General features: G+C 39.6%; 1 protein-coding gene across 3 annotated transcripts in view; it reads left to right on the top strand.

Annotated features, from left to right (window-relative positions):
* The first annotated feature begins 457 nt into the window (after positions 1-457).
* The window catches only part of col5a1 (procollagen, type V, alpha 1), a 73,963-nt gene continuing 60,813 nt past the window's right edge, over positions 458-13,607 (top strand). For all 3 annotated transcript variants that reach the window (XM_085280081.1, XM_085280080.1, XM_085280079.1), the window contains exon 1: positions 458-878. In XM_085280081.1, the coding sequence (XP_085136207.1) occupies positions 779-878 (100 nt within the window). In that variant the 5' untranslated portion in view covers positions 458-778. The remainder of the gene's footprint in view (positions 879-13,607) is intronic.

Here is a 13,607-nt window from a genome sequence, read left to right as displayed (position 1 = left end):
AATATCTGATTCATTTAAAAGGCAGAACATTACAAAAAGTCATAAATAGATGTATCTGATCATCTAGGCTCAGTATACTGTTATATCAACTAGCACTGGGGGTCCACCTGTGGATTGCACAGCACGATTTTTCTCGCAGTCCCATGACAATCAGCTCCAGATAAATCAGCTCTTGCAGATAAAACACCTCGCCTTTCCATCTATAAAAAAGCAGTTTTGCTTTTCCCGCTCTGAACCACTTCTCTGGAAATAGCGGACTCCATGTAAAAGAATTCCGAGCGCAAGAGCTGGAGGCGTGAAACTTTCACCTCAACTTTTCCTCCCACCCTCGGCCAATAACAGGGCTGGCCCTAATATACGGGCTCCTCTGATTTGCCCGAGTCTCCTGTCCGCAAAGTGAGTGACAGCCTGGGGGGGAAGACTTCTTCCTCTTCTGTGCGTGTGTGTGTTGCCCTGTTGAGTTGAAGGGGCTCTACGTGACTGAAAGAGAGGGGCCAGCACTTCAGATCGGAGGCGCAGCGGTGCAGGACAGTTCAGAAGCGCAGAGAGGAGTACGGGAGAGACGGTGGCCGTCCGTCAACCAGCTGGGGGAAAACACACACTAACAAACCCTTATGGCTGCTTGAGAAATAACGATATACCCCCCCTCCCCCCTTTTTTTCTCTGGGACTTTTTTGGCTTTTAGTTTTTTTTTTTATTGTCCTGACCAGAAGTTTTTGCAAGTCTAATTAGCTGTTGAAAAAGTGAACCCACTTTGCCGTGGACGTCTCTGGCGGTCATGGATACCCATATAAGATGGAAAGTTAAACGGAGGATAAGGGACGTCCAAATCACTTTATCCGTGATTCTCCTTTTTATCACGTCGCAAGCGAGCTCAGGTGAGATGCAGCTGTGTGGGGCTTTTTTCTTTCTTTTTTTGTGGATGCACTTTGGAGGAGCGTTGCACTGAAAAGTTTTTTGCCTTTTCGCTCATAGTGGACCACAGATGTCTGCCCCTCCTCTTTAATGTATTCATCTTGGTGGTGTGCCCCGAAACTATGGGAACTTGTCAAAAAGAATTAAAAGACTGCTTTTGGAGGTTTCATCTGCAAGTTGTGCTTAAGTTTTTTTTTGTTTCTTTCTTTGCCAAAGCAGTATAGCTGAAGTGCATTTATTTATTTCAATGCATAAAAAATAGGAAATATATGTATTAATTAGTAACCATCATAAGTAACTAGTTTTTCTCTGGCATACTTATTATGTAGGAGTAATTGCTGTGGTGCATCTTAAAGTCTAAATACTCTTTTACCAGTGCTCCTTTTTCAGCAGATGAGAAGGATGAGTATAATTTTCATAAGAAGGAGGGGCTGAAGCTCCTCTGAAGTGGTAGGGTGGAGCCGCCTTAAGGACTCCACATCAGGGGACAGCACTGGGGCCCTGCACTGAGGCTCAAGCAAACACATCTTTCACTAAATGCATTCTATAAATTCTCCCGATGTTTCTCACTGACAGTTTGATGAGTCTAGTCCAAAAACATGAACAAATAATAGTTTGGTATGCCAGTTAGAGGCCCGCTTATTTTAATTGGAGAAGTGACCACCTCTTTGTCTCAGTGGTGAGAGGGCATGCAGTTGGGTTTATGCTTGGCCTATATGTATTATTAGCGCCTTAAGACTGCCTGGCATGGGTGGCGGGCTGCTGTGTGCTGTGAAGGTCTGACACAGGACATTGAGATGAACAGATAGCTTCTTCTGTCTGCTCGGGGCAGTTAAAAAGCTTCCATGATTGTGCTGATGGTGTAAATTTGTTGTGATGCCTGATTACAGCCCATTATGGAGTTCAAAATGCACTCCGGTTTAGAAAGCCATGATAACATATAAAGTTGAAGTGGTTTTATAGGTTCATGTCGTTGAATATACACTAAGAAAATTACTGCAAAGTGTTTATTTTCATGTTTCCTATAAACACTGGTTATTAACTGGACAAAACCTTGGTCACTGTATGCTGGCTGGACTCAAATCTGGGTCATTTGTGATGACTGAGGAGGAGTTGAATTTTTGGTGGGACATTAAAGAGTGTGGGCCTGAGGTCATTTTGATGGTGGTGGCTGGATTTAATCATCTCTTGAAACTGACAGAGAGGAACGAGAGTTTTGTAAGAAATCCCTAAGGGTTCTGGTATATTTTCTGAAACTTGACACACGCCAGACAGGAAGCACTTCATGACTGATTGCAAGAAACATGCCAACTCCATGAAAGCTTTTTTTTTGTGAACTAATTATTCTGTCCATCAAATATCTTTTAGATTTTTACATTCATTTTTTAAAATTAGCTGCTTTCAGTTAAACACTGTGCAATGCAAAAATGAAATCCAGTTTAGCTATTAATAAAAACTTTTCTTTTTTTTTTTTGCTAAATGGCTTTTCTAGACCTCTTACAATCAGATAAGACAAATAGTCTACAAATAATTACTGACAGCTAGCAAGTTTATCACAAGTGAAAGCTTATTGCTGACCTAAGCCTCATCACCTCTTAGCCTGAGGGAGGACCAAAATGCATCAAGCTGAAGACTAGTAGAGACCTGCCCAGGCATACAATACTAATTGTTTAGGGCTTGTCAGCTATGGTTAAATTAAAAACCAAAATTTTAAGTATGCTTTTTTGTTTTGTTTTTGTTTAACACTGAAATCAAAAAAGGACAGTTGAGCAAATACCATTTACTAAAGAATTAATGTTGTATTCATGTTTTATCACCAGCTGTTTAGGTAGTATGATGCTAATTCCACAATGGTTTTTGTTTTGAATACAATACCCAGTCAAGATCATAGCCCAACAAATTTCTTATCAAATGATATATAATGTGTTCATAAATCTATAATTAATGTATTTCCTATAACTAAAATGCGTATAGAGCTCAATAAAAAGACAAGCAAACAATACAGCAAGGCCTAACCTATTAGCAGTTAGCATATTCTTTACACAACGGGTTACTTACCCATGAAGCATAACTACATTTTCACTACATTTGATTCAGAGCCTTTTCCATTGTGAACTGTTGGCATGTGATACATTTTGAAACACAGAAATGAGTTAATAAACAAATACTAAAACGCCACATTCTATAAACTAACGCAGTTGGGAAAACGATGTTAAAATAGCCTGCTATGTAGAGCTAAGCTAATTTGTTGCAGCTTTATTACAGTCTCTCTTAAAGTATAAAAGACAGTCTTAATGCTGTGTGTCTGCTGTTAAATGTAGCTTAGCTTATTTGATGCTGACCAGAATTGAATTATGTGGAATAAGCTCCTTACTCATTATTTTATAAAGACAAATACAGAAATATGCATTGAATTTATACTGTGATTAAGTTATATACTTGTATCACAGTGTATATATTTTAATATTTTGCGGTCAGTTTGTCTTTCAGTAGACTTACGTTTAGAAAGACCTTGTCTTGGTATTAGAGAGGAAAAACTCAGTTTAAGCTATGTGAAAAGTGGTAATAACAGAAGGCCCTGGACAAGAATTTGAAGAGGGGTCAGAGTTCAAAAGTGAAGGTCAGGACTGCTGTCAGGTTTACAGTTTCACTGCCTGAAGAGAGGCATTCTTTATAGTGTAGCTCCTCTCATCTTTGCTTCCCATAATTCTTCTCTGTGTCTTGGAGGCAGCAGGGTAAGATGTGAGCTTTTCAAAGAACCTTTGCAACAGTTTGAAGCCAATATAAACCCTGAAATGCAGAATTCAAATTAGGATTGATTGATATGTGTAGTCTCGACTTTTTAGCTTACTGATGTTTTCACATGTCTGTGGGACACAGTATAACTGCTATAGAATAAATCTAGCTTATTTTACAAATGGTTTCCTTTGTGTTTCTGCTGACTTGCATTTTTTAATCTGGCCTCCTCAATCAATGGACTCTTTTCACAAGTATTAGATAATCTGCTTTGACTCTTTTTTCTTTGGTTTGTTGTTGTTTAATTAGTAAAAGTTTTTTTTTTGGATCACCCTTGTTAATACCAGACATTTAAACCAGTTCAGATCGAAAATGCTGAAATAACATTCTTTGAATACCTTGTGCAAATGAAAACATGAATGGGTTTTGGCCAAAGTCACCAAGGGCATTGAAAATATTGGAAGAAAAGGCTGACAGGCTAATAGATCACAAAATATGGTAACGACTTGAGAAATACCCTATACAGTAAGAACTGATATATGTTGATTCTCTACATAAGTTTTAAAGAAATATAGAGAAGAAGGCCTCGCTGTTTCTCTGAGCTCCTTCCCATCTGGACTTGATAAGTTCCATTGTGCTGTCTGCTAAGCCCTTCAAAAAGCCAGAAAAAATGGCTTCCAGATGTTTTCTTCCCATTCTATGTGGAACAGGGGACCATGAAAAAAAAATACTGCTGCATTTTTTTTCAAGTGAAAATACATTCTGTGCTAGTTTTAGAGAAGATTTCTAATCAAATAACATCTGCAGTCTTAGAGCAGATTTTATAAAAATAATGATGCTACGCCTTGCATTTCAGCAAGGTTTGCACATACACATTGAGGGCTGTTAAAAGGTTCTTTCTGTTTAAGCACGCCAGGTTTATGGCAGGGTTAAAGGTCGACTGCAGCTGGTCCACAGCTGTTTTTTATTTATAGTCTCATATCTGGAAAACTCGTTTTCAAAAGGAATTTATGTGGCTTACTCTGATTTTGACTTTTTTTTTTCCATATACCGTTTTTCATGAGCCCAGTAAGAAAAAAATCATAAAAGATACTGTGACCAGAGAGATTTTAACCAATGACATTACTTCCTGATTGGTAATTGCATATCAGTTTATATAAATTAAAGGCAACAATGCCAATGTTTCATTTACAACATTGGGTTTTAACCTTAAGAGGGATATTCAGATTTATGTTACCATCACCAATCTGCCTTAGCTTCAATCTTCCAGTGAGAATGTAACTGTAATTTCTGAAGGGCTTTTCTTACTTACCTTGAAGTGGCAATCCTGAGGTCACGTCAAACTCAATCAGATAAATGGCGATGAGAAAAAGTGGCTTCTTGTGTGTGCCTATTGCCATGGCGCTGAGGAAGGAATCCGAGTTAGCTGTTCTGTGGGGAGAAGCAGTGACCCTGCAACTGCATGTGCCACTTCAGCCCTGTAAATACAGGCTTTGTGGAAACGACTCTGTAAATCAGCCCTAATGCCTGATAATAGCATGGAAGATAAAGCAAAATATGCAGGACAAGTTTTTGACCCCGTGTCAGAGTTAAGGAGATCCTTTGTGCTGCACAAATAGTTCGTTATTTGCCATATCTTGGAAAGTATATCGTCTAGTCCTTTCCAGACTAATTAAGGTTCAAATAATTGTGTTGAACCGCTCAATGGTCCTCTGTACTCATGACACAGTGTGCTTGATTTGAAGCCAGTGGTAGATTTTTCTCCAAATTAGCTTATTGCTAAAAGCACACCGACATAGATGGATAGATAGCTCCAAACTACAAGCAAACGGGGACGATGTGTTCCTTACACTCTCAGAATGGAGACAGTGGTGTTGGAAATGTCAACATGACCCTACGAGTGATGTAAAAGTTGGATGCTCTACCTAATGATGCAACCCCCCACGCCTGTTTTTGATTTCAACCGTATGCTTTGTTGCAGCGTGTAGTGCATGGCAGAGTGAAAAGTGAATTCTGGTCCAGGCTCACAAGCCGAGTATTCACTTTAGCTGGGAAACAGTGCTTCTCTCTGTAATGGGGTATTATAATCATTGAGCATGGAAAGCAATGTATGACTCATCCTTTCCAACCCCATTCCCCCTTCCCCAGCCCGAGCTAAGCCACAGCCTGGGCAGCAGAAATACTGAGTGTAAGCATTTTTTTTCCTACTAGGGGGAAATACAATGGCTTTTTGGTCACTCTAAAAACTTTACTGTAGCCCCATGTACTCTTTAATTTATTGGCTGACAAATTTAGAAGGAGTTGAAATAATAACACAGTAAAAAGTAAGGTTTTGCTTATTTAGCAGTGTTTTGTCATGAAACCAGCCTCAATGAACTTACAAGGGAGCAACAAAGGAACAAGCTTGAGTTTCACTAATTTGCCAAAGCAAGCTCAATGAAGGCTAAAGGTCCCGGAAAGGAAACCCTGTTTCTTATTATCTTCCCAGTTGCAAAATGGTGACAATATAAGAGGAAAATGTTCACTGTCAAAACATCTTGCAACAAAATAGCATAATTTAAAACACAATAAAACTTTTACACGTACAGTACGCGGTTTAGTGAATACTATTGCTCGCATTAGATATTGAAAAGCTACACATTATAAAGCTAAAAACTGAGACAAAAAGTTTTTTGGTTGCACTGATATGCTAACCAAAACCGCAATCTTTCCCTATCCTAGGCCAAAACTCTTTTTTGTTATGCAAACTCAACCACAAGTTGTACTCAGAATACAAACTATGGCCTGTGGCATTGATGTCATTTACTCTGTTTGCATGAAAAACCCAGAAAATGTTTCCAATGAAAGTAAAAAAACAACAAAAATTGTGTAATTTAGAGTTTTGAGTTACAGTTTTGTGAACAGACTCATGATAAGAAGCAATGTCATACAGTGATGCTCTAAATGAAGTTCGGAGCTAGTGCAGGACCTCCAGAGTCAAGATGCTAGTGGTGATAATGTAGAGTTAGTAAAAGGAAACCCAGGAGGACGAGGCCGTGATGGGTAGGGAACGGAGGGCTGCATTTTACGTGGAAGGCAGAATTCTTAAAAAGTAAAGGCTACTTCAAGAACAGGAAGTGACTGGTTTTCAGAACACAGTTATGTCAAAATTGTTAAAGGAGTGAGTTTGACAAAGTGGGAAAGCAAAAATGATGAAAAATAGAGCAACAGAACGGGACTACAGCATCACTCTGACACATAGAGGAACAAAAGCAAACTGTCAGGGAACAGATCTTCCTCAATGAAATTAACCTGAAGGATCATTTCTTCAAGACTTCAAGACTGTGCATCTTATCATAGTTAGCAGCTGATTTTGATCACTTATACTGCAGCTGTCTGTCATTCCTGAGATTTACTCATGCTTTAACTTCTGTTCACCCACAGGCTTGATGTTGCTCAACTGTGACACTGGTTAAAGTGTCAGCAGGAGATGAATTGATGGTTGACTTGGCTGTCAGTGCAGCTCGTTGCATGTTATCTGGCACCGTGATGAGATGGCAAGGTTTTGTTTTTCTGCAAGTTTCATATAAAGACTGTATAATGAGAAATATGACTGATAGTTTATATATTCCTGTTGTTTTCATGCCTTTTCACACTTCATTGGCTTGCTTTTAAAAGAAAGAAAAAACTTTCCTCATTCTTTTCTCTGTGATTTCCATTCTCATCACTGACAAGCTTGATGTGCGCCTTGAAATTATGCTTTCATTTACTTCTCCTTAGCCATGCCTATGAATGTAAACATTCCCAATTTAGAAATATAATTGGATTTTTTTTTGCACACACAAAATATAACCCATGTTCCACCACACATATGTTTAACCACTATATTATTGATTATGTGGGCTGAGTGGGACTATTTCATTATGGGTCAATGAGTTCACTAAAGATGATGAAACACCTTCTTGGTGAGAAAACATTGCACATTTGATTCCCATCATTAGCTGTGAGGCACAGCAGCTCCGTCGAGGCAAATAGGTTTGATAGGCAGTGCTGGATAGTCCTCAACGAAGACAAAAGCATCATTATTGTGCAGGATTTTGTATTTATTATTCTGTTTCATTGCGTTGTCCCAGTGTGTTGGTGCTGGAGCTGTTCTTTGTGAGGCTTTCCGAGAGGAAATGGTTCCGTAATGTCAGTGCTGCAAGGCTCTCCTTTATCATGAATTTCTCAGCAGTCAGCTATTAAAACCATATCTGCTTGTGGGAGAGGCAGAATGAGGGGAAGGCTTCAGTGCAGAAAAAAGGAAAAAGATAAAACAGGCAGTCTGTGTGTGGAAGAAGGTTGCACAGAGAGATTAAAAAATAAAACAGAAGCTGCCGAAAAAGACAAAACCACAGTGGGCGGAATGAGAAAAGACTTAATAAGTGAGAGATAACATGGATCGCATATGCGCTTCAAAAGAACCAATTCTGTAGTTTTTGCTGTAAAATGAGAGGTGCACAGTGGAATCTTGACTCTGTGGTGGACGGCAGACAATGATTTATCTTCAGCGCTGTGAGCTGCAGCGTGGAGACAGTGAAGTAAACCATATGGCATTTACACTGTTAAAGCAATAAGAGTGCAGCTAAAGTACAGAGCATCAGACTGCATTGAGGAAGCTCAGGTCAGGAAAACTCTGTTGTCTGGATCATCTTTCAGGTGTGTGTCTGTGTGTGAATCCTACCTGCTTGTCATTTTTTTAGTGTCTTGTCATTTTGCAACTAGGCTTGAGCTAATGTTTCATATTTTAAATGAATGTCAGATTTATTTGATCAAAACCACAGGAACAAATGCAGTGGATATGTAAACAAAACGATCCCGGGCTTCTCATGTCCTCCTCTCCTCCTATCTTCCCTGCTGCTTTATCCTTGTGCAGCTTTTTCAGCTGGTCACTGGGTCAGTGTCCTGAAATGTCTGGGACTGAAGCTGGCGGATAAAATGAAACTGATACTGGCATGTGAAGTCATTTACAGACTAAACACTGGCCTTTGTTGCCTTTGGAAGTTGTTGCCTAAGAAAACATTTTCTTATGATCTAGTCATTAACTAGATGTACTGTGTATTGCTACTTGGGTTGCACTGATTGTTAAATTCAATACCAATGCCAGTGTTTAAACGAGCAATGTGGGTGATACCTGAAACCAATTAATTTTTTTTCTTTTCTCAAGCTTTTGTTTTTGTGCTCATTTATTCTCTCTCTCTCTGGACATGTTTTAAAGTTTTTCCAGCTCATTTAGTTTGTGCAAAGGTAATGCAATACAACAAATAAACTTCCACCAATGACATGAATAAATTCCATCTTTCTTTTTCTTTTCTTTTCTTTTTTTTTTGTCAGCAGCGCAAATATCAGTTGATGCCAATATTGGGTTCATACTTTGGTTCATCCCTACTTGGATCTTTGTAAAGTACAACCCTGCTGAGGACATGATGGTTGCTATTGCTAATGCTAACAGTAGCAAAGGCATCTAGACTTGTAACTTGAGCTGAATTGCAGCAGACACATTTCAAATGGTAAAGTGTTTACTTTTACCATGGTATAGGTTTTTCCAAGGAAAATGGTATAGGTTTCCAGTTTGTTTCACTCTTCTTACAGTTTCATGACCAGTTGCTGAGTAGTTTGCCAGTGTTTGCAGAAAAGTCACTGTCTTCCATGTAATCAGTTGGCAACTGCAGCAACCTGCTAACAATCAAAGCATAGAGGTTTTTGGTGCAGCACCAAATACCTCTTTGTTGTCACTTTTACTCTAGCAATTACCAGAAACTTGAGACCAAAATGTCACAAATGGGTGACATTTTTTATGACACTGTCCGTTTGTGAGATTTCTTACCTCCTTGATATTCGATGAACAACTTAAGTGGTATTATTGCAAAGTGGAAGTGTTTAGAAACCACAGTAGTTCAACCACAAAGTGGCAGACCATATAAAGTTGGGTCACGTAGTGCTGACCCACATGGTGTATAATAGTCACCAACACTCCGCTGACTCAGTACTTGCAAAGTCCGAGACCTCTGGCATTAACTTCATCAACAATACTGTATGCTGGGAGCTTCATGACGTGAGTTTGTATGGCTGAAAAGTTCCTGTCGGTGTAATGTGTTGTGGCCCTGTGATTCTCTTTATATAGTTTACGCTAACAGGAACTTTCACATTCACTTGGTATTCAGTGTAGGTGTTTTTTTAAGGTGATTTCAATGCTTTGCCACAACTTAAAACTTTGTCTGAGCCTCACTGCAGCGCATGCAGAGAAGTGTGATTGGCAAGAAACCAGTCTAGTTATAGTTTACGAGTTAATTAAAGTTGTGGAGATGATTACCATCTTGGGTACTGGCATCCCATTCCGGTATGTGCTTGCATTAGTTTACACATGCATCTGCAGTAACATGTGCCCGTGCAGTGTGTATAATGTGCTTAGTCTAGCATGAGCATAATGCCTACAGTATGATTCTCATGTCTGGTCACATGAAACCCAGAAGCAACAACTTAAGGTCAGCGCTGATGGAGGTGTGTTCATTTTTTTCCTTCATGCTCTGGATCTAATATGCTGTACATTTGCAGGAGTTCACATCTTAAGACAACATCTGCAAACTTAATAAAAGGTTTGTTACTTTTATGGGATTAAATGTGAACCATTAACGGGGAAAGAAAAAGGATGGCAAAAAATCTCAAATAATTTGTACTGATTAGGCATTTTCTGTCAGGATCTAAGCCAGTTTTAAGATAAATCTTTCCGCTTCAGATTGTAAAGCAAAGTGTTTTGCTGAAGGACAAATATGGAATAATAACAATAAATATTCAAATGAGGTGTTGCAGAAGGGTAAGTTACAAAAGTAAGTTGGTGAACTAGATAATATCCACCCGCATGAGTCATGCCGGTCCAAATATATCTTATGTGTAAAACCCCTGAGGCTACTTGGTTGTGTGTTTTGTTGGTTATGAATTCTGCTTTCAATTTTGAACTGTAGGAATGCCTTACATCACCCTATTTTTAAAGTTACATAGTCTTGCTTTAAGTAATTAAAGCCAGGACCCTAATTGTAACCTGCTGTACTCACAGTGTGGCTCCAGCTTCATAACACTTGGCTTCAAGTTTTATAACAGAATCAGGTGAAATAAAAAAAGACTCCCAGACCCTCCCCATCTGTGATGCGCACTAGGAGGGGGAAGTCTCTCTTTGGGCATTCTTGTTTTTGACTGTGCTGATTACCAAGAGAAGCCAGGGTCCTCTTTATGAGTGCTAATTACTCCTTGTCCTCAGCGCCAGGTCAAGCATGTGCCTGGAGAGTTAGGCCTCACTTCAGGAAGGGCTGGAGGAGGAGGCAGTGAAAGAGGGAAGAATGTTAATCCACCCCACCACCATGAAAAAGTCCTAATTCAGTGGTCCGGCACCCCTCCTCCTGTCAAATGAAATGCTGCTGTCTGGAGTCGCTGAGTGTTGTCACAGAGACTCTGTGTGTGTACACGTATGTGTGCGTTAGTGGAAGTAGACGGTAGATGGATGTTTAGGGGAATGGGATCCACCACAGTCCTGGCACGGAGCCGAATGTGGATTAAGAATGTGGCACTCGAGCTACTGTTCACATAAAGAGAGAAAATCTGAAATAAAAAAGGTGTAGTTAGGTAGGGAGGGGAAGATTTATAAAAGACCTTTCTGCCAACTTCTTTGTATAACAGTTTGTTGCAATGTAATGTTTCACCACACCTTTCAAATTAACTCAGACTTTATGAATTCATTACACTTTATTCCACTGTGACGACCTGTGCTTGACAAACAAAACCATAAACGGCTTTTTTTAGCATGTCACATCAAAGATCAAAGTAATTTGGTGGCTAATATATGTATCCAATGTACAGGGTTTTTTCTTTGTACATGGATGGGGACGCACTAACTGTAGGATTACAGCCACTCTCAAAAACCAACAGAAAGTTTCATAGAAAGAAAAATTTTGTGTTCAGGTCGTAGTTTTCATTACTGAGAAAAGATCCATTAATTTCACAGTCTTGCTAATACCACCCGATGTTCTGAGTGGTGGCAGTGCAGGTTTACTTTTCATGCAGGATTCATGTGGCATTGCTTATTTCACATCTTGAATGGTGCTTCAGTATTTAGTGGAAGCATGCGCAGGTAACATGAGAAGTATAATGTTTTTATTTACACTGAAGGAGTTCCTGTAGAGTACTAAAGCTTAAGGAATGCCATTTACCATATTTGTGTCACATCCACTTGCATGAAAGCAGTAAAAACAACAGCAAAAGTGCTACAGCAGATCCATTGGGTGAGCAAATGTACACAAGACCGTGTCATGTAAACAGTTTTCTGTGTATGTATGGAGAGCCAGCGTCTTGGATGTGAGGGGCTGTGGTCTGGGAGAAAATTATTTTTAGCATCCAGCACCTCAGGTGTTGGTCTCTTGAGGGATCTGCCATGCTAAGTGGGTAAACATCTCAGGTTAACAAGGTGGGATTGAGAGCCATACCTGTGGTTTAGGATGTGGTCAAAAAAGTCGACTGCCTGTGACAGAAATCTGTAAATGAAAGTGCGTATGTGTTAACGGATGATGGAAACATAGGCGATAATGTTGGTGTTTGTGCTCTGAAGTGCCCAAAAAGATTGCTTTATTGAAAGGGACGCGCTTTTGGCTGATTCTCAAATGGGTTTTTCAATAGGGCTTTTATTTTATAGCTGTTATATTATGCTTTCCTTTAGTCTACCCCCTTCTCTTTTAATCCTATTGGCAGGCTCCACCTTGGTTCACCTCCAGGTGACCGATCCCTGAGGTTGCTTTAAGGACCAGGCGCATCCATAACCTCACCTGAAACCAAAAGGATTTTATATGAGGATAAAAGAATAATATAAGAAATTGACTTATGGATGCTCTGAACTGGATATGAAAGAATGCTGTCCTGATGCTCCCTTCCAATTTGCTAATCCACGCTGACATTTGATCATGTCAGTGTGGATTAGCAAAAGCAACACTCCTTGGAAAGGGTCGCTGGGTGCTCCTTACAAACATCCTCCTTTTTTTCTCCCCTTAGTACTGACCTGGATGTTATTACTAACTTGTTATTGAGTATTAATCTGAGTTTAAGTGGCTGTAGCACAAAAATATTTGATCTAACTTGTCAGTATTTGTCTGTGACTTAATAAAATGGCTTGTTGGAAACATCTCATAAGTGGAGGTAGTGTATCTGTTTGTGTTTATACTTCATACAAAATGATAAAAAGGGGTTGTGTTAAATTACCCCTACGGTCTAGAAGCACAGGCTAAAAAATCAGGCTTTTTTTTTTATCAGTGAGTTAAAGTTGAACTTGGTGTTTTTACCTGTCACCACCAGAGTCTGCAGCAGTGGGGAATAGCAAGGTTGTGTCCAAATAAGGACACGGGGACAGTGTGTGATAGAAGGAGATTACATGAAGATGTATGAGGAGGTGAGATGGAAAAGGGAGGTTGTGGCTTGCTGGTTGAAACAGTCTGAGAATCAAAGACACCACAGTACGCCACCACCTGAGCATTACTATTGGATTGCAACACTGTGTACTGACTTTATGACCACACTACTAAGCTGCATCATTTAGACAGTGGTCACTGTGTCAGCTGTGAGATAGTTATTTCCATCCCTTGTATGGACTGCCTCTGTGCAGTTATCAATTGATCTGTCTCCCAGTGAGCGCTGTTAGATGTTGGCAGGTTAAAGGGAATGACTGTTGGGGCAAAGAAGTCTGCTGGGGAACAGCAGAGATATTTGCATTTTGTGGTCCCTCTCAAAAATTGTAGCAAATAACAAAAATGTTTCTGTGATTCTATGCTTAATGCATCAGCCTTATAAATAATCTTCCTGTGTGGTTAATAATGGATTATAGAGGCTTCAGATGGATATTTTGATGAATAGATTGTGCTTGCTAATGCCATTTAAGAAGTGTGAAGATACAGGGTAAGTTG

This window comes from Mchenga conophoros, linkage group LG7 (genome assembly GCF_057382185.1).
Source record: "Mchenga conophoros isolate Kocher_MC1m ecotype Shallow Benthic linkage group LG7, M_conophoros_male_GT1.1, whole genome shotgun sequence".
NCBI lineage: Eukaryota > Metazoa > Chordata > Actinopteri > Cichliformes > Cichlidae > Mchenga > Mchenga conophoros.
The sequence above is the reverse complement of the archived record's forward strand: the minus strand, read 5'-3'. Positions and strand labels throughout refer to the sequence as shown.